At 40.3% G+C, this 27,481-nt stretch overlaps 1 protein-coding gene across 1 annotated transcript in view; it reads right to left on the bottom strand.

Annotated features, from left to right (window-relative positions):
- Appl (amyloid-beta-like protein) overlaps positions 1-27,481 on the bottom strand; it is a 289,430-nt gene that overhangs the window by 126,857 nt on the left and 135,092 nt on the right. Inside the window, exon 3 of the mRNA XM_083114100.1 lies at positions 18,382-18,508. Coding sequence (XP_082970226.1) covers positions 18,382-18,508 — 127 coding nt within the window. The remainder of the gene's footprint in view (positions 1-18,381; positions 18,509-27,481) is intronic.

The raw sequence follows: 27,481 nt of genomic DNA, 5'->3' as shown, positions 1-27,481 counted from the left end.
CTCTCTCTGCCATCTCGAATGCTATCAATGGACTTATGACTTCTATAGAAAGAGAGCTTTTGCACTGAATTTCTTCGTATTTTCACTGAAGCACAGTAAAATGGAAACATGTTTTCGAAATTAAAAATGCCTTTATCAGGGAGTCTACCAAAATAACAAATCCAAAATTCTTGACCTTTCCTTTTTTTCTTATCATTTATTTAATAGGGCCCTAGTAGATATAATTTGAAATTAAGAAAATATATATTTTTATTCAATGAAAAACACCTACCAGAAGGTCGATTAAGATGAAAACTGAAGTTGTACCCTAACAAGAGATTTAGACTTGCATGTAAAAATTAATGCTTCAGATATCATCCTGGATGGGGAATGGCCACATTACTTAATTTAATACTTTTAGAAAACGCATACAAGAAGGTAATTCTTAAGAATCAAAGTGAACAATTCTTAACTAAACTCAATACAATTTTAGATTTCCAAATTTTCAACTTTATCAAATCCCAGTACAGGTAGGTATATAACAATGTAAATTCACTATACTGTAAAAAAAAATAGCAAAAATTCTTGGTCACAAGCATAGTTTCTTGACTTTCTTTTGACTGGTAGACAATCTGCTCATTTGTTGCTTTATTTATTTCATGAGATTTCCTGTACAGCAGAAGACATTTTAAACCGGCAAGAAACAGTAGTAATACGTTAGTCGTGTTTCTTCAAAGAAAGTCCGAGTACATTTGTTTCTACAGTTGGATGCATAATTATTGCGCGGTAAATTGTCCATGACCATTTGAATTAATTTTTCTTGCATCCTACGTATGTTGATGCGGAGGTTGCCAGAAGCATGTTTGGCGTTTTGTTTCAATTCTTGGAAGTTCTCATTGCGTAAAAAAAAGATATTAAAAACCGTGAAAGACGATCTGCTCGGTAATAAGATTTAAAACGCTCCAAGGTTCAATAAATCCATAAGATTATATTTTATTTAAACTCTCTCTGGATGCTTCATGTTGCCCAGGACATTCACTTGTTTACTTCAGTTGTCTCAACTTCTGTGGTATGTAAATAATGCACAGTATTGAGCTATGCAAACTTCCAGATGTATTCAGAATATAGGAAGTTCCATCAGCCTATGGAGTCAGATGTTTGCAATAGAGGTAGTAAGAATCACGATTCTGCATGGAGGAAGGTCTCCATGGCCTGGGTGATATAGAGGTGAGAGACTGAGAAGGGACTGACTTGATTTGGATTGAGGAGAGAGAGGAGCTTAGAGAAAGGAGTTGAGGAAAAGTGAGGAGAGTCCTTGTCAACCTGCAACGAAGCCTACAGAGGACTTAGTTTATTTAATCTTCGAATTTATCATCACTCTTCAGATAGACAGGTAATTATCCTAACCCAGCCATGATTCAGGTTCAAAGGTTCATAAAACCAAATGAGTGACCATTGTATTTTCTAACTGTTAAGCTGTTTAGTTTTAGTTGTGCCTTTCGCACTGCCGAGGGTTTAACTTGCCATGTTAATGACGAGTGCTCTCATCATTGAGGATGAAGGATGAATAAGTTACATCACCCATTAATTAATCGTGGGAGTGACTGGTTCTGATCCCCATCATTCTGTAGAATGATACGCTACATTGAAACACATTCGCATAGACTACATTAGCTCAGTCTGATGGACAATAAATTTCTTCGTCGTTTCCCGCACACATTGGATCTACTGACGATAGAGAAAATTTCGGGAGCATCGTGTGCGAAGACAGACCATAGTAGTTTCCTGTGCGGGAACGTTGGAAGTCGTAACAATACCAGAAGCACAGGGTTATTCAATCAATGCTGGGTCGTCATAGCGAAATGGAAGGAGACTGTAGAGTGCCTTCCGAAAGTATCTGACCAAATGTGAACCGAAGTCATATAAAGGGATCCCACCACCCCCATTAGCCGCCTTAGAGGGCCGAAGACACTTAGATATCAAACGGGCGATCTCCCATGCGCCTCCAGTTCTCTAGTTCCAGCTGGCTCCCTATCGGGCCGAGGAGGACTTTCTGTTATCTGACGATTCACGCTTCCTTAGAGACCGGATGGTTATCTTTGGTGTCGTAAATTTTGCTCCGATGGTCTGGATTCTCGTGGACAGTTTCATCGACCTCGTTACTACTGAGATGTAGCAAGAATGTAGCAAGAAAAGCCAGTGGAAGGGAATGAAGAAAAAAATTCTTATACCTTGAATTCAATTCTGTAAACATTCAAAATGTTGTTTTTATTTCTCGGTTAATTCCATTCGGTGATTGGTTCAAAGTTAATTTGGATACAGTAATGCAGAATAAAATAATATTTTTGCTTGAACATCAATCCAATGTCTCATTTCAGATGGCACACCGCTTCAACATTTCCAAGGGCTCGCTAGACACGCCTATTCAACATTTCCAAGGGCCACCTAGGCAGGCCGATTCAACATTCCAAGGGCTCTCTAGGCACGCCGATTCAACATTCCAAGGGCTCGCTAGACACGCCTATTCAACATTCCAAGGGCTCGCTAGACACGCCTATTCAACATTTCCAAGGGCCCCCTAGGCACGCCGATTCAACATTCCAAGGGCTCGCTAGACACGCCTATTCAACATTTCCAAGGGCCCCCTAGGCACGCCGATTCAACATTCCAAGGGCTCGCTAGGCACGCCGATTCAACATTCCAAGGGCTCGCTAGGCACGCCGATTCAACATTCCAAGGGCTCGCTAGGCACGCCGATTCAACATTCCAAGGGTTCGCTAGGCACGCCGATTCAACATTCCAAGGGTTCGCTAAGCACGCCGATTCAACATTCCAAGGGTTCGCTAAGCACGCCGATTCAACATTCCAAGGGTTCGCTAAGCACGCCGATTCAACATTTCAATGGCTTGCTAAGGGCGCCGATTCAACATTTCAATGGCTTGATAGGCACGATTCAACACACCAACTCTTGGAGTAACATTGGATCGTCACTTCATCATTTATGAAATTAGTATAAGAAATACGACTAAAAAAAAAAAAAAATCTTCCAAAGTATAAAGAATAATCTGAATGCCGTATACAGTAAAAACAATGAAGATAAATATCTGTGCTGTATTTAACTTGTACTACAACAGTAGAACAGTTCAGTTATGTGATTTTCTGTAACACGCATTCAAGTCCATCTGAGGGTCTCCCTCTAGCCTACCGATTACGACCTTAGGTTAATTAACAACATATGCTGAATGAGACTCCCGACTGTAACATTCAGTGGTTTAGATATCTCTAACTTGTATATCCAGTCTTTACTATCCTGTACGCATCGTGAATCTAAAACAAAAAAAAAACACTAATTTTTACCACTGGCAACCTAAAAATATAGGATATTCTGGGATCGAAGAGATTCAGAATGCATAGGCACAGTACAATTGTATGACTTGCGACACCGTGCAAAAACTTAAGATAATGAACAATCTGGGCGAGGTGAACCATTTTTGTCTTTCCGCCACGAGAGAGATGTGCGTGCTGCCAGTACACGGCATCTGAGTCACAAAATCGTCGCGTGCTAACGCCACATAAATCCTCCGGTCGCACGCGGCTAAAATGGTCAAATTGCATCAAGGCAGGATGCTGCTAACTGAACAGGATCTCCATCGCAGGCTGCGAGCCAACTGTGAAGCGATATTAAATTCCGACTCCCGCGTGAGCAGCATTGCGCAACTTTCTGAATCTGCCGATTTTAATGGGAAGCCACTTCCGCACGGAAAAACAAGCGTGCACGCACAAAGGGGGTCCAGCGGTCACTGTCGTTGGCGCTGCGTTTATTTCTGTCACCTCGCAACAACTTCAGTGGTTACTTTAGACCATTGTAACTTTATAATTTTACGTCACTTTTCTACCACTTTTGGGTAATCGCGCAGCGGATGAATGATGATTAAAGTGATGATGAGGATGTAAGGTTATCTGAATACAGATTACACCAATAAATAAATAACCCTTGACGCAACAGCCCGTGAGTGTCAGGGTCTATCAACTGACTGTCGGCCTCACTACCACATGGCTCAGCGCAGGTGGGCAATCATACAACAACTTACGGGGTGACGTGTGGTCAGCACGACAAACCCCAAGTCGACGTTGTAGGTTTGCATGACCGGGCTACACTCACCAATTTCCTCACGATGGTGAGTGTCCAGTCCAGTGGTCCATACACTGGCCGAAATCTTAGAAAAGTTCCCGCATGAGATTCGAACCAGTGCGCGTCCAGTAGCCCGAACCCAAAACCTGACGCCTTAGACCGCACGACCACGGTGCGGGACATATTATTCCTACTGTGTGTGTGTGTAATATATATATATATATATATATAAAGTTTTATTCAGCACTAGACGGAGCGTTCTACCCATCGAGTACTAATGCAATACTATTGAGCACGGTACCAACAATATTATTGCCAGATAATTTCGCTTGGACAGGCTTAAGGGTGGATAAAATATCAGTTGCTCTGCATGTTTCTGTTTGTGCCTAATTTTATTAATCGCGTCGATGAGGATGGAATTGTCAACGGTAAAAAGAAAAAGGTAAATATACCCCTGTGCGTGTGCACACATGCCATGAAGGGATATGGGGGTGATGTGATCAGCATCACGCACGGCCGTCTTTACTCCCCCCTTTGGTATCCATAAATACGAGGCTGGATGGGCCTCAGAGACGCTCAGAAATAGGGAAATTACGGGGAAAATGTCTGGTTCAGATCACCCGCCCTGGGATTCGAACCCGGGTCTTCCGAGTGGTATCCAGATTCTATAGCAACTGCGCTACCATGGCTCTTGTTGTTTTACAGTACCCCCGAAATAAACAAAATTATTTCTCTCATTCACTTACTGTGATTCTAGCTAAACTTAATAGCAACAGGGAAAATTAAGTAAAAGTAATTGGAAAGAGGAAAGCTGCATTTTACCAACAACGATGCACTTTCCTCGTTGCATACTCCTGATTCCTTTTTCCTTCTGTAAATTAGTTATCTGCCTCTTCCTCTCCGGAGGAATTCTGCTTAGTAGAAACACGGTGAGAAAGAGAAGACCAACGGAAAAAGAGACAAAAGAAAATACTACCTTCTTCCACTGCCATCCCATTCGGGCTCGCTTCGAACCATCCGTTCTCTAAATTGGAAAACTTTTTCAGTCTCTTCTGTCTGGACTATTCATTAATCAGGCCCCGAGAGGAATGATTTCGTCGCTCGGCGAAATAGCCTGTCGTCTTGTAGCGGATTATTGCAGCGTTTCACTCAGCTTTGTCCTTGGCGGAGAGGGAAGAAAGCGCCTTTACACAAACCATCTTTTCTTCGACGCCGACACGCTGCCACGACGGCCCAAACAAGCTGATAATGTTGTAGGTTGACATGAACATTCTTCCCAAAGAAATGGAAATATGCAACGGTTATTTTAAATCATAATTGACCACATCCATAGTGGTTCAGATCTCAGGAAATATATGTATGTATCTAGCAGGCACGTGTTTAGAATTATGTTTTTGGGGAGGGGTCCGAACCAATACCAATAATAATAAAAATAATAATGATGATGATGTTTGAAATAAAATAATTGCATTAAAATAAATTTATACTAATTACAATATATAAATTAATATTTTACTATTATTACACTAATAGGTAAAAAGACTGTTTAGGAATAATGATACAACAGCGCATATTTCATTATGTACAAGGGTCGTTCAAGGATGACCAAGACTTTTATTTCTAGACAGGAAATAAATATACACTCATAGAAGAACCAAACTATGTCAGTTTCTTCAAAGTATTCCCTCTGAACATCCAGACACCGTTGCCATCGTTGTGGAAGTTCCTTGATACCTTTGGCGTAGAAAGAATAGGTTGGTGTTGTAACCACTGCAGGACAGCGTTCTTGAGTTCCTCAATTGTCTGGAAGTGCGTTCCTCCCAAATGCTCAGCCCCAAACAAGTGGAAATCACTGGGGGCTAAATCTGGACTGTAAGGAATGTGTGGTAAAACCTCCCAGTGCAAGTTGGCCAGTGTTGTTTGAGTAAAACGGGCCGTGTGTGGCCTGGCATTGTCGTTGAGAAAAATGACGTTTCGACAACATTCCAGGTCTTTTCTTCCGAACGGCCCCACGTACAGCAGTGTTGAGTAATACTGGGCATTAATTGTGGCACTCTTCTCCAAAAAAAACAAACAAAAAAAACATGGATAACACCTTTCATATCCCAGAAGACAGTTCCAAAATCTTACCGGCAGACGGCACCGTTTTGCTTTTTTTTTGGGTGGAGGGGAACCCTTATGACACCATTCGTACACTCTTGCCCGTGACAGTGTTTGTTCACCATACTGTGCTTGGAGTATACGCCAAATTTCAACAGGTTTCACCTTCTCCTTCACGAGAAATTTCATTATACACAGCTGTTCTACAGCAACAGATACACTACTTGCCGCCATGTTTGTTTACACTACTGCGCATGCGCCAAATGCGTCGCAAAGAATCATGGTTACTCGCAAGGAATCATGGTCTGTCCTGCCGAAGTAATGCAGCGCTACAATGAGGCATTAACATTTTATACACGAAAGTCTTGGTCAACCTTGAACGACCCTTGTTGTTTACCTGTAGTTAAGATCGAAATAATTTATGTAAAAACAAATGCTCTGGCAATGAAATTTATGTCAAATATATGAAGAATTGAATATTTATTGAATAACAATGTTAGATGCAGTTGGAGAAAAGTAAAGTTATGAGTAGTAGTGTGCATTAATCTGTCATTCAAAGCTGTATGATCCCAATATAATCCTTGACTTTCAATACGTTCAGAGGAAATTAATAACCATCGATTATACAACAAAGGCTAAACAAGCATATTTGCATTATTTAATTTTAGTACTTGGTAAGCCTTGTTGTCCTTCAAAGCAGTATGATCGTAGTATAATCCTTGCCTTCCAATAAGCTCAGGAGGCTCGTGTAACCATCCATTATACAACAAATGCTAAACGAGCATATTTTCGTTATTTAATTTTAGTAATTGGTAACCCTTTCGGGGGGTAGGGGGGGGCCGGACCCCCTGGACACTCACCCTAAATACGTCCTTGGTATCTATGTATATTTGTATGTGTTTTAAAGGTTTGTGTAAGTCCGCTTTAGGCTCACATCGGCTATTCGGGACTGGACATTACCACAGCGCGCTGCGACGCCAGGTGTCCCGGGTTCGAATCCCGGCCTTGGCCCGGGTGTTCTTTCAAAGTGTCTCTTCATCACATCATCATTCATCCTCAGTTTCGCGATTAGCCAAAAGTGGCAGAAAAGATAAGTACATAATAACCAAATCAATTAATCAAGAATAAAAGGCGTTTTCCAAGGCTAAAGACAACCTGACAGTACGACATCCTAGGTGATGTTGCTATTTGTAACCACAGAGTTCGTACTTTATACGCATGTAGTTACATCACACAATAAGTTAGGTTAAAGGCCCGGGGTTTGTAAACCTTCCAATAGAAACTAGTTGGAATTCAAATAACATGGTTGTGGCCCTGGCTGAATGTTTTTTTTCGAAACAACTAAATGAAATGTGAAAATTATTTCTTTTCAGCTTAGGACCTCCCTGATGATGATGTGGTTAATTCCATCGCATGGTAATCAAGGGTATCCAGGTTTAATGTACAGTCACCGGCAAAAAAAGGGGCCGCCTGTATCCTGAAACACTCGATTCCTTGCAGTGCGTTGTGTGTGTTCCCTAAATCTACGGCGATGTGGATTTTAAAAGAAAATTATTAAACAGAATTTCTGTCGCTGCCGTTGAGTTAGGCAACACACACAACACATTGCAGGGAAGCGAGTATTTCAGGATACAGGTGTCACATTTTTATTGCCGGAGAGTGTACAGTGTATCGGCCGGCTCCTATTTAAATTGTATGTCCAGCCCGATCAGACTGTCTGAGCATAAATTAGACAAAGTAAATTTTGACAAACTTTTTGACATTTCGGCGTAAACTACCATTGTTTCACTCATACAATTGCGTGAAATATTTATATGCGAGATGACGTCTGTACGGAAACAACAACAAGCAACAAGAAGCTCGGAGGGAAAAATCCTAGACACAAAAACCGTATAATCAGAGGCGAAACTTTCAATTTTTAAAACTAATTTCCTTCCAGTTGCTAAACAAACACCATTGCTGGCGTGCCTCCCCTGTTTGTGCTCTGCATTACCCGGTGAACGTCTCGGTGCGTCCGCCTCTTGAGTGTTTGCATTGTACGGCAAACAATTCCTCCCCGCCCGTCTCCAAATTCAAAGGTCACGCGTGTCTGCGATGGTGGCTCGTGCACAAAGTAACACGCTAACATGTTTTCCACTTCCGCGTGTGGGAAAAAGCGACATTCGGAACGAGGGAAGGAGCTCTGCAAACACCAGAAGCCTTAATCCGGATTCTGGTTCACAACTCTATGGATGCATCCGCATAAATGATTCAGTCCCTTTTAGATGCGTCGTCCTGATCTTCGAGCGGCCGACTCTTCTTGTGATTGCCTGGTCCTAAGTCTATGAAGAATCGTACCCAGCCTCGGTCCTCCTACAGTTGAGGATCGCAAGGAAGGATTTAGGCTTTTTAAGTTTGAAATGTGGCGATATTGTCTCTGGAATTAACCACACTTGTTACGACTGAGAAGTTCCGTGGTGTTGGTATATTACGTAATTGTTATTTGGAAATTGTCATGTGTTCCACGAATCAACGCTCAATTGTAATGAAGTAACTAACCTGAATGTAATTGACTTGCAGCTGCAAAGACTTTATACAAAACATTGTCAAAAATTAATGTTCCTTTTCCCACTAATATGACTTCAATCTTGTATGCTCCAGATGTTAGAATTGGATACTTGCTTTTTAGAGAAAAACCTGATATAAAATTCTAATATATATTTGTTACTGAATGAGTTAATGTATAGTTATATAAAATTGTAGTTAAAAGCGTTTTTAAACTTTGTGTGTAAAATGTATATTAAAATGTATATTATGTACTTATAATGTATGCTGGGCATAAACAGCCATATGTTAAGCTGTACTTAACTTTGTTGAGATGTTGAGTTAAAATTTATTTTCTGTAAAATAAGCTGAGAGAAATGTATATTTCAACTTTTAAAATTTGTAACATCCAATGAACATGCAATAATTTTGCAATCAAAGGGGTTTGGGGAGTGAAACCTCAGGTATAAATAGCCATAAATGTCTATAACTGGGTAGTATATTTTTTGACAAAACGACTCCAGGGTGGCTAGGGAACACATCCTGGTTGGACCAGGAGTAATTAGAATTATTCGAAATTCTCTTATAACCCCATTCAGATTAAACATAACGATGACTAAATTACGCTCTCCGTGATCCTGAGTTTTACTCCCACTCTGACTGTACGATTCTTCCTACAATAAACTGCTTGAAATGGCAATTCAGTGTCAGTGTTTCCATGATCCTGAGATGGCTTCACTGTAGGCCTAGAAAGAGATAATGCTACCGGCAGTAAGAGCAACGGGTTAATTGTACAAGGGGAACGTAGCACCCTTGAAAGCTAATGGGATTATATCACAAAAATCTGGCTGGATGAAGGAGGGCAACTTCGGCTGTCTGCACAAACCTTGAACACCGAAGTTCCTCGTCGTCCATTTGACCAGATGTCAACTAAACCTTTATCTTCCAAATCTGGTCTAGAAGACTCGTCAAACTCATTGTTAGTCGGTCGTTAATAGATCGCAATCAAGGGCGCCTGCTACTTTCTCGATTTCAAATGAAGCTTCTAAAGTACGTAAGCACCCAACAGGTAATGTAATACTACTTTATTAAGCTGTTGAGGTACACAGGTCAGTTTGAGTCGAACGGAAGAAAACAGAACTTCAACGAAATGTTGGATCTTGAGTTGAATCTGGGGATAACATGCAAGGTGACATAATTGAAGAATTCAGTATAAAAAAAGGAGGGGGGGATTCCAGTTAATATTCTAGTAGAATATCCGAACAAAAAGTTAGTTCGCTTCAAAAGCATATATATATATTCTACAAACCAGATTAGAATTTGAAGTTTTACTATTCTACCATTTAATCCAAAACAATAAATGGTTCGGTGAGGAAATTTTGCGCAAATTTCAAAAATGAATTTTCTACGTGCGACTTAACACAACATAAACTTCAAGACTATTATTATCGCCTGAATCTTTAAAGATTTTCCTTCAATGAGTAGGTAAAAGTTAAGAGAAAATATGAGGATGGAAATTATTTCAGTGTATTAAATATATGAAATCTGGAGTAGAAAGAAACCCAGTGGTGAATCGAGCAGAAATCTCCACAAGAACATAACTGTTATTATTACTACTAATTTTTTTATCAATGACCTGAACCCCCACCACAACAAACATTTTCTGACCTAACAGGAACATTCCAATTCGTCTGTTGCAAAGTGATCTTCCTCCAAATAAAATCTATTTAAAAAAATCGCAATCAACATAAGTAAAATACTCTTTTTCAGATATCTGGAACAACTACTTGGACTCTTTCTATCCTACCAGACAGATACCAGTTCGTCTTGCATGAAAACGAAACGCTGAAATTTTCAGCATTTTAAATGTGATGAAAAAAGAAGCCATCTTCCGGGATGAAAACTTACTTCCTGAAGTTTCTAAGTGATGAAACATGTCGAGCAGTCGGGGGTCACAGAATATTAAGAAAACTCTGCAAGAGATGGGCCTCAAGGAGCGTCCCAAATTGATAGACATTATGCAAAGATGACGTTAAATAAGCTTTTATGTTCGCCTCCGCATCTGACGGCAACGCAGAATTTTTCCTAACCAAGAGCAAGCTCCACATCAACCGTAAGAAGGATGAGTGAAAAAAAAATCAGATCTATTGTTCTTATTTTTCGTCGCTTTTCTTCTGATGCTGAGTAATCGTGACGATGATTAGATGAATTTGATGAAGGGATCAGATCTCTGCCCGAACCCGGAATGTTCGGCTCGACAAGTCGACAACCTAGAAGCTGCTAAAATTTTGCACGGTGTTTAATCACAATAAACATCAATAATGCTACACAGCTCTATCCGTCCACCAATCGTCTTCGGGGGGTGTGGCCGATGAGTGTCAACAGAATCAGTTTCGAAGTAAAAGCTGTAGGGGTAACATCGCTCTCCGGTTACACCGTTGCCAAGCGTGCAGTTTGTTTTTATTAGCTTGTTTTTACAATGTTTGGTTGTCTTGCACAATAGTACACAACGCACGGAAAAATAATACACAACTTTTATCCAGTAACGACGCTGATCAACTCTCTCTCCTCAATTTCATAGTAGCTACATCTGGAAGCATGTTGTGTATCCGACGCTCATTTGTTTGGTCCCGCCAGCAACTTTCGGTGCCTTGTGACTCGAAAATGAACATTGTCAGTCGAAGAGAATTCAACTGATCGCTGATTCGTTGTTTCCCAGCCGCCAGCTGGAAATGCTAGCAGTATAGACGGAATAGATGCGTTGAGAGAAGTTCAAAACCTTGAAAATCTGATAGTTGCAGTGAACACAAAGCTTATGGAGCGATTGCGTGGTGGTTGGTATTGCGCGTTGTGAAGCCAGATATATTGGTTTGAGTTAAAAACAAAGCGTGAGTATTCCTTTGACACTTGTCTCTCATCACATTGTCGCAAACTATCAGATTGGTAGAAATGCGACACACAATAACTACACTGTCATTTATGAGGGCTCTGATCTGCTTGGTCATAGCCAAACAAAGGGAAAATAGCACACACGGAGAAGAGCCGATAAGCACGCAGCAGAACACATTTCTCGTTGTGTAAATGATATGGCACGGATGTGCTGCTGAAGCTGTAAACAGCTCCTCTCCACTTCTCAGTTCTGTTCACGGCAGATTAGCAATCAGCCATTTGACAAGGGAAATTATTTCCACTATCACGCGAGGAGTCCTCCTCGATGCTCTCCTGCCACTTTCGACTAATCGCAAAGATGAGAATGAGTGATAATACGCTGAAATTGAAGGGACACTCACAAAGAACACCGATGCATAGGTCGTAATGGCTCCTCCAATGCAAACTTTGGCTAGATCAGAAAGAAAAACCTAGATTCGTTCTCGGTTCACCTGTTCCTGAAAGACGCATCGGTGCCCGAAAGTGATTGAAAGCCGACCTGTAAGCCTCCTCTTCCTGAGTGAGATTGGCTTACCAAACCAGCTCTTGCAACTTCTACAGAACTACTATAAGAACTCGGGAAGAAAATACTTTGAAAACGAGGACAGGGGATTTTCCAGCAAGTTCCTGGGCGAAGGAGTTATGTTCAGAGCCATCAGCCATAAACATACACTTCGTGCGTGAGCGAGAGAGGAGTCTGGTTTCAATCAGCAGAGACAGTGAAGTGATGCAAAATATACGCCAACTTCTTCTTTCGGAAGTAGGTCGTTCAGCATAAACTCTCCAGCAGTTTCCTTTGATGACCTGTAAAGTTATATAACTTGTATAACTTCCTTGGTTTAACAACTATCACCACAACTACATAAACACTGATCTAGTTAAGAGTTCAGAATCTGATGGCACAGTTCCCTCATCACACCTAATTTGGAAACCACGGTGTCAAATTGGACATGCTGCACGCTAACCTCAACTCACATAGCTTTATCTGAAATCAGAACACAACCGCGGTTCTTCCAAAGGAAAGTAAAGATGTACTAACAAGCTAACCATGTAAACCGTACTGGCCATTTTAAGGACTATTCTGTCACATGCAAACCATCACACTGGACCGCTTTGAGTGTTTCTGTCGCACTTAAAAGCCCGAGCAACCAATGACAATTCGGTTCCTTTCAAATGCTACTTCTTTCTGTATCTTTTTCTTGCAAAATACAACGCTTAACACAACTTCAATAAAAAAAAATTGCTATGCGATTTCGGAAAACACCGTAAAGAAGGACCAGGACACCCACTTCGCTGTTAAGTTTGACGGAAGGAAAGGAAACGGGCCATAAATGCCAATTCCGAGCAAACCTGAGCTACCAGCAGGTTCGAAATTATCTTGCACGAAAAAGAGGCATAAAATAACTCTTTACAAAAAAAACAATAAACCGGAAGAAAACAGGGTTTACTAAAAAAAAATCGATTGTGCCTGCCATTCCCTTCTGGACGCCTTGGCCTCCCGGTTGTCGCTTGAGGATTCCCTTTACGACTGCGTGTGACGCAAAAGTTGGCGACTTTTTACGGTTTCCTGTTAAACAAAATATTCCAACGCACAAATTTAGGCAATGCTTCCCTACGTTGTTTTACAGCTTGTATTTGCTTCGCAGGTCGTTACCATGAAATTATACACACATACTGTGTATGAGATCCGACGAAGTTTGCTTCCGCAATGGGACTATTACTTGCTTCTTATCGCAGGCAAACGTTAGGACTAACTCGGTAGCTGGAAGTTACAAGCTAATAATTTTTTTTTTAAAAAAGTTCCTTCACATTCTTAAAACAAACATTTTGATTTGATTGAGTTTATTCAACGCCGTATTTCTGCCACTTTTATTTAATCGCAACGATGGGGACAATGGTTGTAAGGTGAAATGGATGAACGGACTATCACAACCACATATGGATGACACAAGCCGCACAGAGGATTATACTGGCTGTGAGTCTATGCGCCAGAGCCTCGTTGGCCTGCAACATTGCAGTTATAGGGATCTACTTCGTGGAAGTGAGATTACACAAACACTCACAAACATTTTTAATACGGACTTGTGTCTGGGATGGATGGATTCCCTACAAATTCCAGGTCTTGCAAGGGAGATAACGTTATCATGCACCTCTTTACAATTCTGTGTGGACAAGTTTAAACAATTCTTCTAATATTAAACCACTATGATCGCCAATCGACGGAAACTATGCGAAAAAGAAGTGCCAAATTCTGCAATTTCCGTTATGAAAATGAAACATTCCACCTTGCGCAATTCGCTTGCTACTGGCAATGTGTGTATCCTTATTCGTTTCGACCATCCTCGTACACGGTAAGGTTTGATCCAGTCACTCCGCGTTCCTTTCAGTGCAAGTATGAAAGTTTCCACTAATACGTGGGCGTACCCAAAAGAAACCGAACTAATTTTTTTGTGAACTTATTTATTCACAATTTAAGTACAAAGCTTCAATCCCCTTCAAAGTACTCTCCATTTGCATTAAGACACTTGTCCAATCTTGGATTCCATTTTTCAAAACATTTTTTAAAGTCATCTTTTGTGATGCGTGACAGCGCCTCCGTCGTTTTTTTCACCTCAGCAACATCAGCAAAACGCTTTCCTTTCATGTCTCCTTTCATTCTAGGAAACAAAAAAAAGTCGCACGGGGCAAGGTCGGGTGAGTATGGGGGTGAGGAACAGGGTCATACCATTTTTGGTCAAGAATTGACGTACAGACAGGGCTGTGTGAGCCGGGGCGTTGTCATGATGGAAAAACCAGTCACCCGACTGCCACAAATCGGGCCGCTTCCGCCGCACACTGTTGCGCAATCGTTTCAAAACTTCCAAGTAGAAAGCCTAAAATTCGCTGCACTGAACTCCAAATCACTCCCGACAGCTCCACAATTTGTTCAATGGTCCGTCGTCGATCTTCGTTGATGATTTCACGAATTTTTTCAACATTGTCATGTGTTCGGGCCGTGGAAGGACGACCACAACGAGGTTTGTCATCAATTGACATTTCACCATTTTTGAAACGGGAAAACCACTCAAACACTTGAGTTTTCCCCATAGCAACGTCCTTGTACGCCGCTTTTAACATTTCAAGAGTTTATTCCACTCTTTCCGAGCAAAAAGCAGAATTTCACCGCCGCACGCTGTTCCCGAAAATCAGCCATTGCAAAAACGACGGTCACACAAAACAGCTGTCACCCTAAACTCCGCCGAAACGTGTCCTGACCTGCTTCAGCGACGGCACTCGGCTTACGGACTCAGGAAGGTTCGCTCTATGCGCTCCTAGCGGCAAAACGCGGTACTACAAAAGCTCTGACCACCACAAAATTAGTTTGGTTTCTTTTGGGTACGCCCACGTATGTCAAGATTGGGTCTACACCATGTACTTTTAACTTCCAATGCAATATTCACTATTTTTGGAACCAGGTTGCTACCACTAAGCAAAAAAAATTGCACACAACAGTAGTTCTACATTTCTAACTCCACGCACGTTTCCCTAAGGCAACCACAAGAAACTGCGAATTTTAAGGGTTATAGCTACCGACCCTGTCTCTCATCAATATTTATTATTCTGTAAGTCATGGGGAAGCTAAGGAGAGGGTTCAGAAGAAAATGAGGATTCCTCCCTCCCCTTTTCTCCAGAAATGAAATCTTTAATATTGGGCAGAGGGGTTTTTCTCTTGGGAGTAAAAGCGATGAGATTGCTTTTAACTTGGATGTGTGCAAGCAGTTTACACTGGAGACAGAACAGTGTGTTGTCTATACGTAACCCAGAAGTTCTGGTAAATTAATACATAAGCCTGAAAAGCACAAGGGTGATATTTTGACCAAGGTTTTATGAAGAAGAAAAATATTCGAGAGTTGGCAAGATAATGATCTTCAATATGCTCGTACAAAACGATGACAATGATATTTCTTGGATACTGTTATCGACACGGAATCAACTCAAACGAATGTAATTGTAACACACATTAAACGGCGGAGAAATTTAAAAAGTCCCAAACGATTACAAAACATGTCATTAAATATCAATATTGATATTTTCATTCGGATTTAGAGTACACTAACACTTAAGCGATATCACAAACTGAAAAATGTTTGACATTATAAATGGCACCGAAATTTTGAGATAATCAACATTTTCTAATAAGAGCAGTGAAGAACTCGTGAAAAAGTTAAAAATGCTCCCCGATTGTCATTTTTTAGAGTGAAAAGCTCTAAATATACGAAATATTTCATTGTGTACGCCGCCCCCTAAAAAGCAGCTATGTAATATCTACATTTATAATTCCTGCCAGCCCCGAAAAAAAATATGCGTACGCCATTGATATAGGGTGTCTAAAAAAGACGGGACATTTTGAAGAGGTATAGAGATGAGAAAAAATAGTTGCAAGAGATTTAACCATGGAAATGAGTAGCGAAGTGGATGCCAGCAGGTTTATTGACCGGGTTATGATGTCCAGTAGATGACGACCTTTTCTAAGCAACCGTTCCTGCAGTCGTCGAGGGACATCCTGCATAGCTTGACGTAATATATCCACAGGAATGTGAGCAGGAAGTAGTTACCATGACTTATATTAGGATTAAACGTGGGTGAACCTTCTCCGAAAGCCTTTTCTCTGTCTTACTACGATGGGATAAGGTCTTGATTACTTGAATTCGATGAAAGGAACACGCGCCACAAAGGAACACCAATGCCCAGGTCAGGATTAGAACTTGGAACACTAGGTAGCGAGCTCGCTAGTCCACCGAGGCAGAGGATCTGATTCAGAAGAGCCCACGAAGCCCGGCGTTACCTAAGCTTTCGGATAAGCAGTTCTCCCAAATGACTTGCGCAGTCTCGTGGGATGCGTTAGGAACAAACTGCTGGCGTAGATAGTGGGGAAGGCGCCTTCTAACCTCGTTTTGGTCGCTTGTTTACGATTGCTCCTGTGTCCAGGACGCAACGGTGGTGGTAGATCTACGGATTCTTATCTGGCCGTCGTTACATGCCCTGGAGCATATGCTTTATAACTTATGCACCTCGAAGAAAATGCTATTTCTTGTGCTTGCTTTTATGCATTACACTTTACAAGGTACCATCTTGCAACAAAATTAATTTAATCCTTTTTTCCAAATAAATGCATTGAAGTTTTCAAGTGAAAACTATTCACACACAGACCTTATAGGATGTAAACGAAAAAAATATGGCACCAAGCACTAGCAAAACAATCTAACACAAAAATGAACATAGGAACTAAGGACTTTTAAAAGTTAAATTAACGACTGCGTTAAAATGGGTATGCATTAACAAATTGGAACAAACTATCCTGTATCCAAGAAACTAGGATTATTGTAAGCTTATAAGTTTAGGCGAATGGGTTGTTACTTTAAAGTCATGAGGAGTGAATACTTAATTTAATATCTAGAAATTCGAAGTAAACGTATATTATGACACAATTTTACAAAATATTACTTTACTGTATAAAAATATTTTTTTTATATATTTCATCGGTACCCAAGGGTAAAAAACCATAAAAACCAGTTACCCAAACCACTGCCTTTAACCAACAGAAGATTGTAAAATTAGACACTTCCCATCTAATGAGTTCATAAGAGTGATACCTTATTCTACTTCCCCAGTTCTCTCAACCACTTCTATCTTTAATTCTAGTTTGTTGTCGCAAAGATATAGATAAATACAGAATTAAAGGCGATGGTTCATCTCTTACGGGTTATTACATTGCAAAGTTACACCTCGAGAACGGTATTTCGATTATTTTAAATAATCTGCTTATTTATTACATCATCTGAATAAAGGAACTATTTTATTTTTGAAGCAAGTATTTCTAAATATTTTTAAATATAAATATAACTGAATTTCAGATTCTTCACTTTCGGTCATACAAATCTGGATCACCAGATAAATCACTTTCAAACCATCCGATTCCTTCCTTCATGTCCTACAATCTTCTCGGATTTACGTGCAGCAATTCGGATAAAACTGTAACGTTATATAAATGAAGTGTTTTTTTTTTTGTTTGTTTTTTCTTACTGTTGCATATGAATTTACGAGTGTAATGGTGAAAATTGGATTGCTGCCATTAATCAAATGAAACTGTTAGCATCAGACAAACAGATCTGACCGACACCCACGCACACCAGGATTTGAGTTGGGAAAACGTTACGAATGTTAAGCACAGAACACAGTCAAATTAATTTGTGGAAATCTAGCATTCACTAGCATTTATTGCTAGTAGAATTGTACATCAAAACTAAACCAGACACGGTTTTATACTACGAGAGAACAAAACCATACTCTTAACACAATCTACATTTGCAACATTTCTGTAATTTTTATTTCAATGCCTGTAATGTAACTACTACCTCATCGAGAAAATTGGCATATAACCAACAGCTTTTTCTTCGAAATCATATATGCACAGCAGAATTCAACAACAATGCAATACCCCAATACAACCATGAACCAAACGATTGAAGTGAATACGTATATTACACCCAGTGCATATGAAGCTTTGAAAGTTCTATTCAACTGAAAAACAACACAATCTGAGAGCATACGTACAATACTCAGAAAATTACGAATACATAAAACAGGCGATCGATTAAATAGTAGCTTCTTGCACGAACGTATAAAATAGCAATAATAAATTATCAAATACTTCACATAAAATGGCCTATTTTACTTACCCAGGCATCGGTACGGTTTAACCCAGCGTGCCCCTTTGCATTTCTTGTGACCCACTTTGCACCAGTTTTGAATCTTGAGATAATGGCTAGATTCTACAATGTTGGTGATATCTCGCTTTGGATACACCTGCAATTCAAAAGAAATACTATTAGAACATGACAATAAATCTTAGATTATGTGCATTACACAACTGTAATGAACTGAAAGATATATTTGAGACACTTACAACTTTTTATCTGTAGCTACTGTTTACCTTTTGTACAGTGGTTGATGATAGCAAAAAGGGATAAATGCTAAATACATACTTGCAAGTTTGTAGATAAACATGTACACAAAAAATTACTATAAAGTAACAGATGATTGATCAAAATGCCAAAGTATAATAAAAACAGTGAAATAGTTTGGTCAAATGGTGGTGTTATTTATATTTTGGTTGGAAGTTAACAGTCATCCCCACCCCCCACCCCCAATAGCGCATTCCTTTCTATTCATTTGGCCCGGGAAAAAAATTGACAGTTGAGAATTTATGAAATAAGAAGCAGCTTGGTTTTCTGTGTGGAGTGAGTAAAATGTGGTACATCATCACGATGAATTTGCAGTTATTTTAAGAAGATGAAAGCCATATGGGAAAAGGAACGCTTTCTGAACAGAGAATATTGAAAAGAAAATGAATACCGAAGTCTACGACATATTTTCCCCTCTACTATTTTTTCTTGCAGATTCATGTAATTATTTCCTTCCTGAGCACACCACAGGCTGTTAACGAAAACGAAACGCAAATAAATTGCACAAACCAGTCAAGCGTTCTGTTCAAAAAAAGGTAAGGTACTAAATAAAAATGTCAAGAGGCTCTTTACAGCCCTTTTTTTTACCCAAAGTAAGTATTTTACCTAACAGCTCCCCCCCCCGTATATTCTGAAGGATGCAAAATTTCCAAGTGTGTGGACGTACCTAATCATTTTAATTACCGGCAATTCATTCATTCTTGGTTCTTTTATAGGGAGGAACTGAATGATTTAACTTACACTGCTTGTTATCAGAAAACAAGTATAGACACGGAGAAGGCACATGTAGTTTAAATACATGTTATTTACAAGATTTATTTCTAGCACAGACAGATGCCGGAAAGAATTACATGAGTGTATACACAGAAAGTTTCCATGTTCTGTCACGTTGCTGGCACAAAAGCCTTTCACTATAGCTATCGACAGTGTCTGATACACACTACCACGGTAAGAAACTGCTCGCCAAGGAGGCAAACCAACAGTAATCACTGCTCGCGTCGGTAGAGGCTCATTAACATATACTATTTTCCAAATTTCTACATGGTGGGAAGCACGCACAGTCGAGCATCCTTACGAAAAACTACACCATCCAACTCCTACACTTCACTACAAACAAAAGGAGCGAAGTAGCTGTAGGGGTAACATCGCTCTACCGTGCCAAGCTTCCGTCTGTTTTGTTAGTTGTTTTTATTAGCTTGTTTGTGCAGTGTTTGGGTGTTTTGTGTACTAATTTTCCAGTACCTCTCTCTCCCGTTTTACAATACGTTTGGAACCATGCTGTGTATCCGAAGCTCATTTGTTTTGTCCCGCCAGCACGAAGGGAATTCAATTGATCGCTGATTCGTTACTTCCCAGCCGTCAGCTGGAAATGATAGCAGTATAGCCAACCGACGTAATTCCGAAATAAATCCAAGTCCGGGAACTTTTGGAACTAACCACAAGATGAAAGCAACCAAGTTTTCACTCGCAGCCTCCCAGAGCTGAACGGCTTTATCAAGGGCGGGTCTGAATATTCTTAACTAAATCACTGGCATGAAGCTCGTGCCCTGCTCTCATCTGGTTCAGCGAACGCGTCTTTGTCTCGGGAGCCATCGCCGCAGAGGATGTAGGTCAAGCGAACAAATTAAGGGCTCCAGTAGCCAGAGGAAGCGCTAATCCTCTGGTTAATTATTAATCAAAGGAGCAGTTTACAGTTTCGTTATGTCGGCGAACGAGGGCCCGAGGCTCTCGCAACACTGATCCCAGCAAGTCTTCCTCCGATCCGGCGTTGAACCAACATTTAATTAGGATGCTCCTGCAGCACGCGGCCTGCTTTACACGAGCACTGAAATTTCACACAGTCGTGTCTTACCTTCAACGTAAGATCGTGATTTTTCTTTGAAATTTTGTTGCGAGCTTAATCTTTGAACTTTGCGAAATAAACATATCCAAAATCGACCGCAAACCGACCAGGACAGCAGTAATTTCAGACCTGGACGTAACTTGAATATACAGATATGAACAAATGTAGGGAATAGTGGAGGAATGTTGGAGCTCATTGCACACATACCAGCTCGGTAGCTCAGTGGTAGAGCAATGGCACGATATGCCCGAGACCCGGGTTGGAGTCCTGATCGAGCCTGCATTTTTCGCTGAAAATTCTACGTCACACATTTTTATGTTTCTTAGTTTCCTGAATAACCAAATAGAGATCACCATTTTGAATGGCCCTTCCCGATGACGCAATGATAACATTGTCGCATATATTCAAGCAGTACCGGGTTCGATTCTCGGTGAACACACATAGTGGTTCGAGTCACACTTTGTAGGTCCAGTCCCGATTAACATTTCTGTGCATAATGTGGGCTTAAAAAGAAAAACAAAGAACTTTTTTACCCACAAAATATATTTCTGCATTTGTTCGCTATAAATCCGCTTGTTAGTTTTCTTTACTTCCCATTCCAGTAAAGACAGATCGATCGAGATATTAAATATCCACTATATCCATAGTATCATAATATCCATAGCATTTAGCTAGTACTTCTTTAGCCGACGAAATTTATATGAAGTGGCTTCCAAATCGACAGATCATGGTTGGTTAGATTACAGCACAACATCTTACATATTTGTAGTTATCGATTAATTTCGAGATATCGAAAGTTAGATTGTTGACATATTGCTATATTGCCACAGACAGGCACCTGCACTCGTTTGTATGAGGTGATGAAATTTTTCCAAAACAAGCGGGTATAGATAATACCAATCTGAATCACTAGAGCTTCAAACAAGAGTACCGCGGGAATGGAAGCAAGTAGCTTGCATCAGGAAAGCGATTTTGGGGCAAGAAAAACGTTGGCATGGATAAGGCTGGGGGGATGGATACATAATACACTAAAAAGAGAGGAAGGTAACACTTACACGCGCGTCCTGCGGATAAACTACTTTTTTTTAATTGGCACCTTAAAGAAACCTGGAAACAATGACAAAAATGGTAGTATTACTACAATAGGCCAAAGAAAAAAAAGGTGCGGTGCAAAGGTGGCTAAAAAGAAGACGACTAGGTGGAAACTTAAGTGATAACAGATAAACAAAAACCTGTATGTAATGGGTAGGGAAAGAGTTTACTATACTTAAAGTGGTTGGTTGATTGAAATTTTGGGTGCGTCAGCACTTAGGTTATTTTGCACCAGTCACACCAGCCAACCCCCCTTACCATAACTAAACTATAACTAATGTATCATAACTGTAATGTCGAAGAACTAAAATATTCTTATTTTGGTTAAAAGGTGAGGCTGTCAAGAGGCACTCAGCACACATAAGGACTAACGCAGGACAACACACACAACCCTATAAGGATAATACGGGCCGTAGGTCCAGACGCCAAAGCCTCGTTAGTCTGCAAAATGCAGTCCAGAGCAGGGTGTACTTCATGACAGTGAGGTTGACAACTGTGTGTACTATGTGGAAGGGTCACCGTTACACACCTATACTTAAAGTGGGAACAATACAAAGTGATGTACTAAAGTTGATGTAGTGTGCACAGCCAATGGCTCGCACATGAGATGCTGGCAAACAAGATTGGCTTTACTGTACAAGTCCTTACCTAAAACAAAGAGCTACAGATTTTTGAAGCAAGTGATACGAGACATCAGTTGGTCTCGTTCAGCAAGTTATCCATTTTCAAAAGCACCAGCGATTCAATATTCTCCTTGCATCGTCTTCGTTCAAGTTTGAACGCTATATTCCTTATGCAAATCTTAATGAACCGAAATCCATGATAAATTACAATCCATCCCGAAGGGAGCGAAAAACAAACTTTCCCAGCGAATGCCGTTCTTGGGTAATTGCGACTACTTCAAACTAATGGCCTGGATTATTGATGTAGGTAATGCTTCGTCGGCCTCCAAAAACTTCATCCATTTGCCGTAGAAACATCCAACGCGTCCTCTCTTACAAAAGCAGGACCGACGACCTTCAGTGCCGGTCACTTCTTCTCGCAAGCGATTCAAAAGAGGAGGGGGAAGGGGGGGATTTGTCCAAGAGTCTACCACGGCTAAATCCGGATCCATTTATCTTTTCTCAGCAGCAATAAACCTTTACAGATCGGAAAGCTGATCCAGTAATCAATACTCTAGGAAGATCTAAAGAATAAACTTCGGAACCGAGAAACAGTGTTGCAACATGAAGGGAAATTCCCTCATTTGCAGGAAATTTTAGGTAAAATTGTACGTGAAAAGAGAAATTTTAAGAAAAAAATTGCAGGAAGATATGAAGATATCTGGCTCACATATTACATTCAGTCTCTTCTAAGGCTTTCATCGTGTAAATTATTCGCACCAAAATAGTAACAATAATAATTGGAATTCATTAATTCAGGACTAAAAGTGGTAAACGTTGTAAGGGCCAAAAGCGAAAGTGTTGGGAAATCGCATCGTTCGGCACATCAGCCCGTAAGAACGTTCACACTAGTGCCTCTTTACACGCCCTTTGAACTACTTAGAGGGCTACCGGCCACATTTCACGTTTACCACATTATAAAGCATGGCACATTTCACAGTTTAACATGGAAAACGGTGTTTGAATTATTGTGGCACTTACAGCGTTTACCAATTTTAGTCTTCAATTCATTCATTGTTTTCTGCCCAGGGGCAGGTCTTTCCTTGCAACCTCCATGTTGTTCGATCTTCATCCCTCCCTTCGCTTTGATGCAGCGTATTTATTTTGATGTCAATCATTTTTGGTTATCTTCTTCTTCTCCGAATTTTCTTTCCTTTGACCATTCCTTCAATAGCATCCCTTAGGATACAGTTTCAATGGAAACAGTGGGTGGAGGCATCCCCGACGCTGTAATGGCATAAGGGGTAGAGAAAGGAGAAGGTACAGTTTTTTCTGCAGTGACCCAACCACTTGTTTTTAACTATTTTCTCTCAATAGATGTTTAATGATGTAGGGGAAAGGCAGCAGCCTTGTCGTAGCCCTCTCCCAATTGCACTTCCCTGATTAATTTCTTTTATTCTCAGTTTTATACGCTGTTTTATCTATAGGTTGCAGATAAGCCTCATTTCCGTCCAATCTACACCAATATTCTTCATGATCCCTGAGATCTTAGTCCAATTCAGTCCATCAAAAGCTTTCTCCAAGTCGACAAATGCTACAAACATTTTATTATATTTTTCCATGTATTTTTCTCCAATTATTGTCAGTAGTCTTATGGCGTCTCTCGTACCTCTTCCCTTTCTATTAGGAACAATTAAAAATTTTCCATTATTTACAAGAAATTTTTAACATTTCTGTTGTAACACAACTAGTATAAACATAACGAGGTAACAGCTGTCAAAAAATCAAATATTTTGTATATTTTTGCAAAGTATACAATTTTATATAAATATTCTTCATTTTCTGTTACTTTATTTCATTCATTCGGTCCTAACACCTCTGGAGGTTGATGCTTTCTATGGGTTGGTAAAAATTATAGTAACGCTGAAGTTTTGTGATTGCGTATTTCAATTTGAATATGAAGGGAAATTTTAACATGGAAAAGGGACATTTTAACCTGGGAAAGGGAAATTCTGATCTCGAAATTGTGGCAACACTGCCGCGAAAACGTCTTTTCCTCTGAATTTGTTCAGTTCTATCTTTTGCCTTCAAAATCGCTTTCTCCTACCGCGTGTGATTGATCACCTTGGCGGTCCCCGTGCACAAACGGCACAGTCAGCCGCAGACCGCCGAGTACCACAATAACCATCAGAGGAAGCTTGCCGCAGCCGGGCCAAAGGAATATTCATCATTTCGCGGTCGGGAACCACTTTTGGCTCCACATACATTGGGAATTTCAAAAACCCACATGCAATACGGTAGCTACGCATTCAAAAAGACAAAACGCGCAACGGGAGCGGTATAAACTTTATCCTCGCCGCTTTCAAGTAGACGTTTTCCGCTTCGTTAATAACCCACCAAACATCCGACCAAATCGGTGATAAAAGACAATTCAAGCAGTAATTATGTCCCTCAAGTAAAATGGACGTACAACGCATGAGTCAACTTTTAGAACGGTTGTAAATTATTTACTACTTGTTACACTCAGGTCGACTGCATTTTACAACCAGGGCAGAGTAAGCATATCCTCTTCTTCCACGCAGAAAAATAGTCTAAGATGTCACGTCTTCGATTTTATGCTTATTTTACGTTAGACAGAAATAAATAAAAATCATTAGCAATTAAATAGATACATGACTTTTCCAGGTTCTGTCACACTACCGACATTTTCAAAATTTTGTTTGAGTCGTTAAGTCCATATTATGCACAGATAGGCTAATCGGGACTAAACCTACAGTTTAAAGTGGTTAAAGTGGCATCCGAACCACTGTGTCAAGTACCTCCACCGGGTATCGAACTCGGGGCCCCTTGATTATAAGGCGACGATGTTACCACTACGCCACCGGGAAGGTCAGAGTTATTTTGGTATCTTATATAATGCATTTGTTGTCGCCAATAGCCCACCTTTCACTGTTAAAATTTCATTTATGTCTTAACTAAAAAATAAGCCGAATATGTGCATTCGTTTTGGTTACCGCTTTATTTTACACAAACATTACATGATGTACAGGGTGAGCCAAAAGTCAGGCTACACAGGAAAACAAATGCGTGCATATATACACACACACGTGATCGATATGTGAAGGTTACAGTTACACATGTTCAATATCCGAACCATCTGCCTGAATGCATACTTCAATTCGACGCTCCCAGTTGCGTAAGACGGGTGCTAGTGTGGTGGAGGGTGCTTTGGGAGATTGCACGTGCAGTGGCGTGCCCAGGATTTTTGAAAGGGAGGTGTTACGTATAATTTTTTAGTAGTCGGCCCTCATTTTGCCATTTTTCCAGCATTTGACGTTCTTTTTAGGAATATTGGACATAAGGGGGAGTTATGACCCCCCACCCACCCCTTGGGTCTTAATTTTCTTAGCGAACACGACGGTCTTTACGTGTTCCCGCAAGTAAAAACCCAGGGATGTTAGCTCTGGTGGCCGTGATGGCCATTCAACATGACCTCGACGACAGTAACACCTATGTAACAAGACTTTTGCTTCACCCTGTATTTCGAGATGCGTTAGTAAAATACAGGGTTAGCCTAAATGATTCATCGGGTTGCAAAGCACTGTTGATTTATAAGTATACGACGTACAAAGACGGGTGATACGTGAAAAGATAGATATGAAACTCCTTTCAATGAAGACGAGCAAAAATTGTGGTGATACTGCATTACGATCTCCATGCTCACCTAGACAGTACCACTCCAATATGCTTTATAGATTTATTTATAAAACATATAGCCCCTCATGTTGATTCACAAAACATTGAACAAAAGGCGCACTAGAAATCTTCATTTTAATAAGCGTACCAACAAACTTAACGGTTTCAATCTTCGGAGATCTGATCCAGAAAAGAAAGTCCGACACTTCTTCAATTACGTGCGAGAAACCTTCCAACAGGTCTTTCTTCATCAACTTTTTCCTCTGCCAATCCCTTGTTTGAAATGAGTATCGCGCGACACACGAATCGAATCTCTTTCGACAAGTTCAGGTCTTTAGAACTTCACTTTCTTGGCAGTTATAGGTTCCAGCCGTCGTAAATTCGGAAGACCACAAAGTCCTCAAGCTTGACTTCGGACGGGGCCATTTGGAGGCAGCTTTTACTGGCAACCCGCAAATTAACTGCCTCTCTTTCAGCTCTCAAAGTTACCAATGTAGACACCATGGAAACGCCAATTTGACAGGAAAGCTTGTATCCATGACAACAATAACAGCATTAAAAACCTGTATCCATGGAAACAAAAGTAGTTGAGTTTATCAACGGAACTAAATACTAGAACAAAAAATTAAGATGTGTAGACGAAATAGCCACACAAGCAGTGCTGAAGACAGTAAGTAGTAATCCAAATTTAAAAGCAGCAGACTAACGTGAGAAAGTTGTACTATTGGAGTAAGTTTGATCATACTATCTTACTATTAATTGACTGATTGATTGGTTTGAACAATCGCTAAGATGAGGATGAGTGATATGATGAAATTGATGAATGAACACTCACAAAACGGGTCCGCTGGCGTTGTAGAACCAATACCTTACTATTAATTATTCCAACTTACACCCTAGTGTTGAATTACGTGATGTACCATGCTGCAAAAATATAGACACGCAGTATGGCTCATGTCTGAGAATTTGATCGATCAACGCCAAAGGTGTATTTCTCATTATTGTTGCCAAGGATGTTTTGCTTTCATAGCTATTTATAAGGACACCATTGAAGAAAAAGGATGCTTGGTGAGCGGTTAACATACGAATATTTGGTTCGCATTCCAAATAAGGATGTTCAGCAGAGGATCTTAATGCAAAGTTAAAAATATCTACAATTTTACAAAATTATATCCCGTTCATTTGAAGTTATCGACTAACATAAACAGAGATATGTGGAGGAGTTATATTTAAACTATCGGTGATTGATTGAATGAAATGAAAATTCTGGGTGGTTCAGCACTTGGGCTCTTTGGAACCGTCTCATTACACATGGTCCAGCTCCTTATCATAATTAAAATCAATATGTGTCTTTGAGGACCAACTAAAATATATCTAAAAGCGGAGGTTGTAAAGGGGCATACAAAACGACAAAACACAGGACAACACACAATCCTACAGGGAATTATAATATAATGGCCGAAGGTTCAGACGCCAGAGCCTCGTTGGTCTGCAACATTGCAGTTACCGGGGTGTATACGTGGAAATGAAGTTGACTTTTGGGTGCCTTCAGCGGTCACCCCCCTCCCTTTACACCCAATTG

Source organism: Lepisma saccharinum, chromosome 28 (assembly GCF_977018435.1).
Source record: "Lepisma saccharinum chromosome 28, izLepSacc3.1, whole genome shotgun sequence".
In the NCBI taxonomy this organism is placed as follows: Eukaryota; Metazoa; Arthropoda; class Insecta; order Zygentoma; family Lepismatidae; genus Lepisma; species Lepisma saccharinum.
The sequence above is the reverse complement of the archived record's forward strand: the minus strand, read 5'-3'. Positions and strand labels throughout refer to the sequence as shown.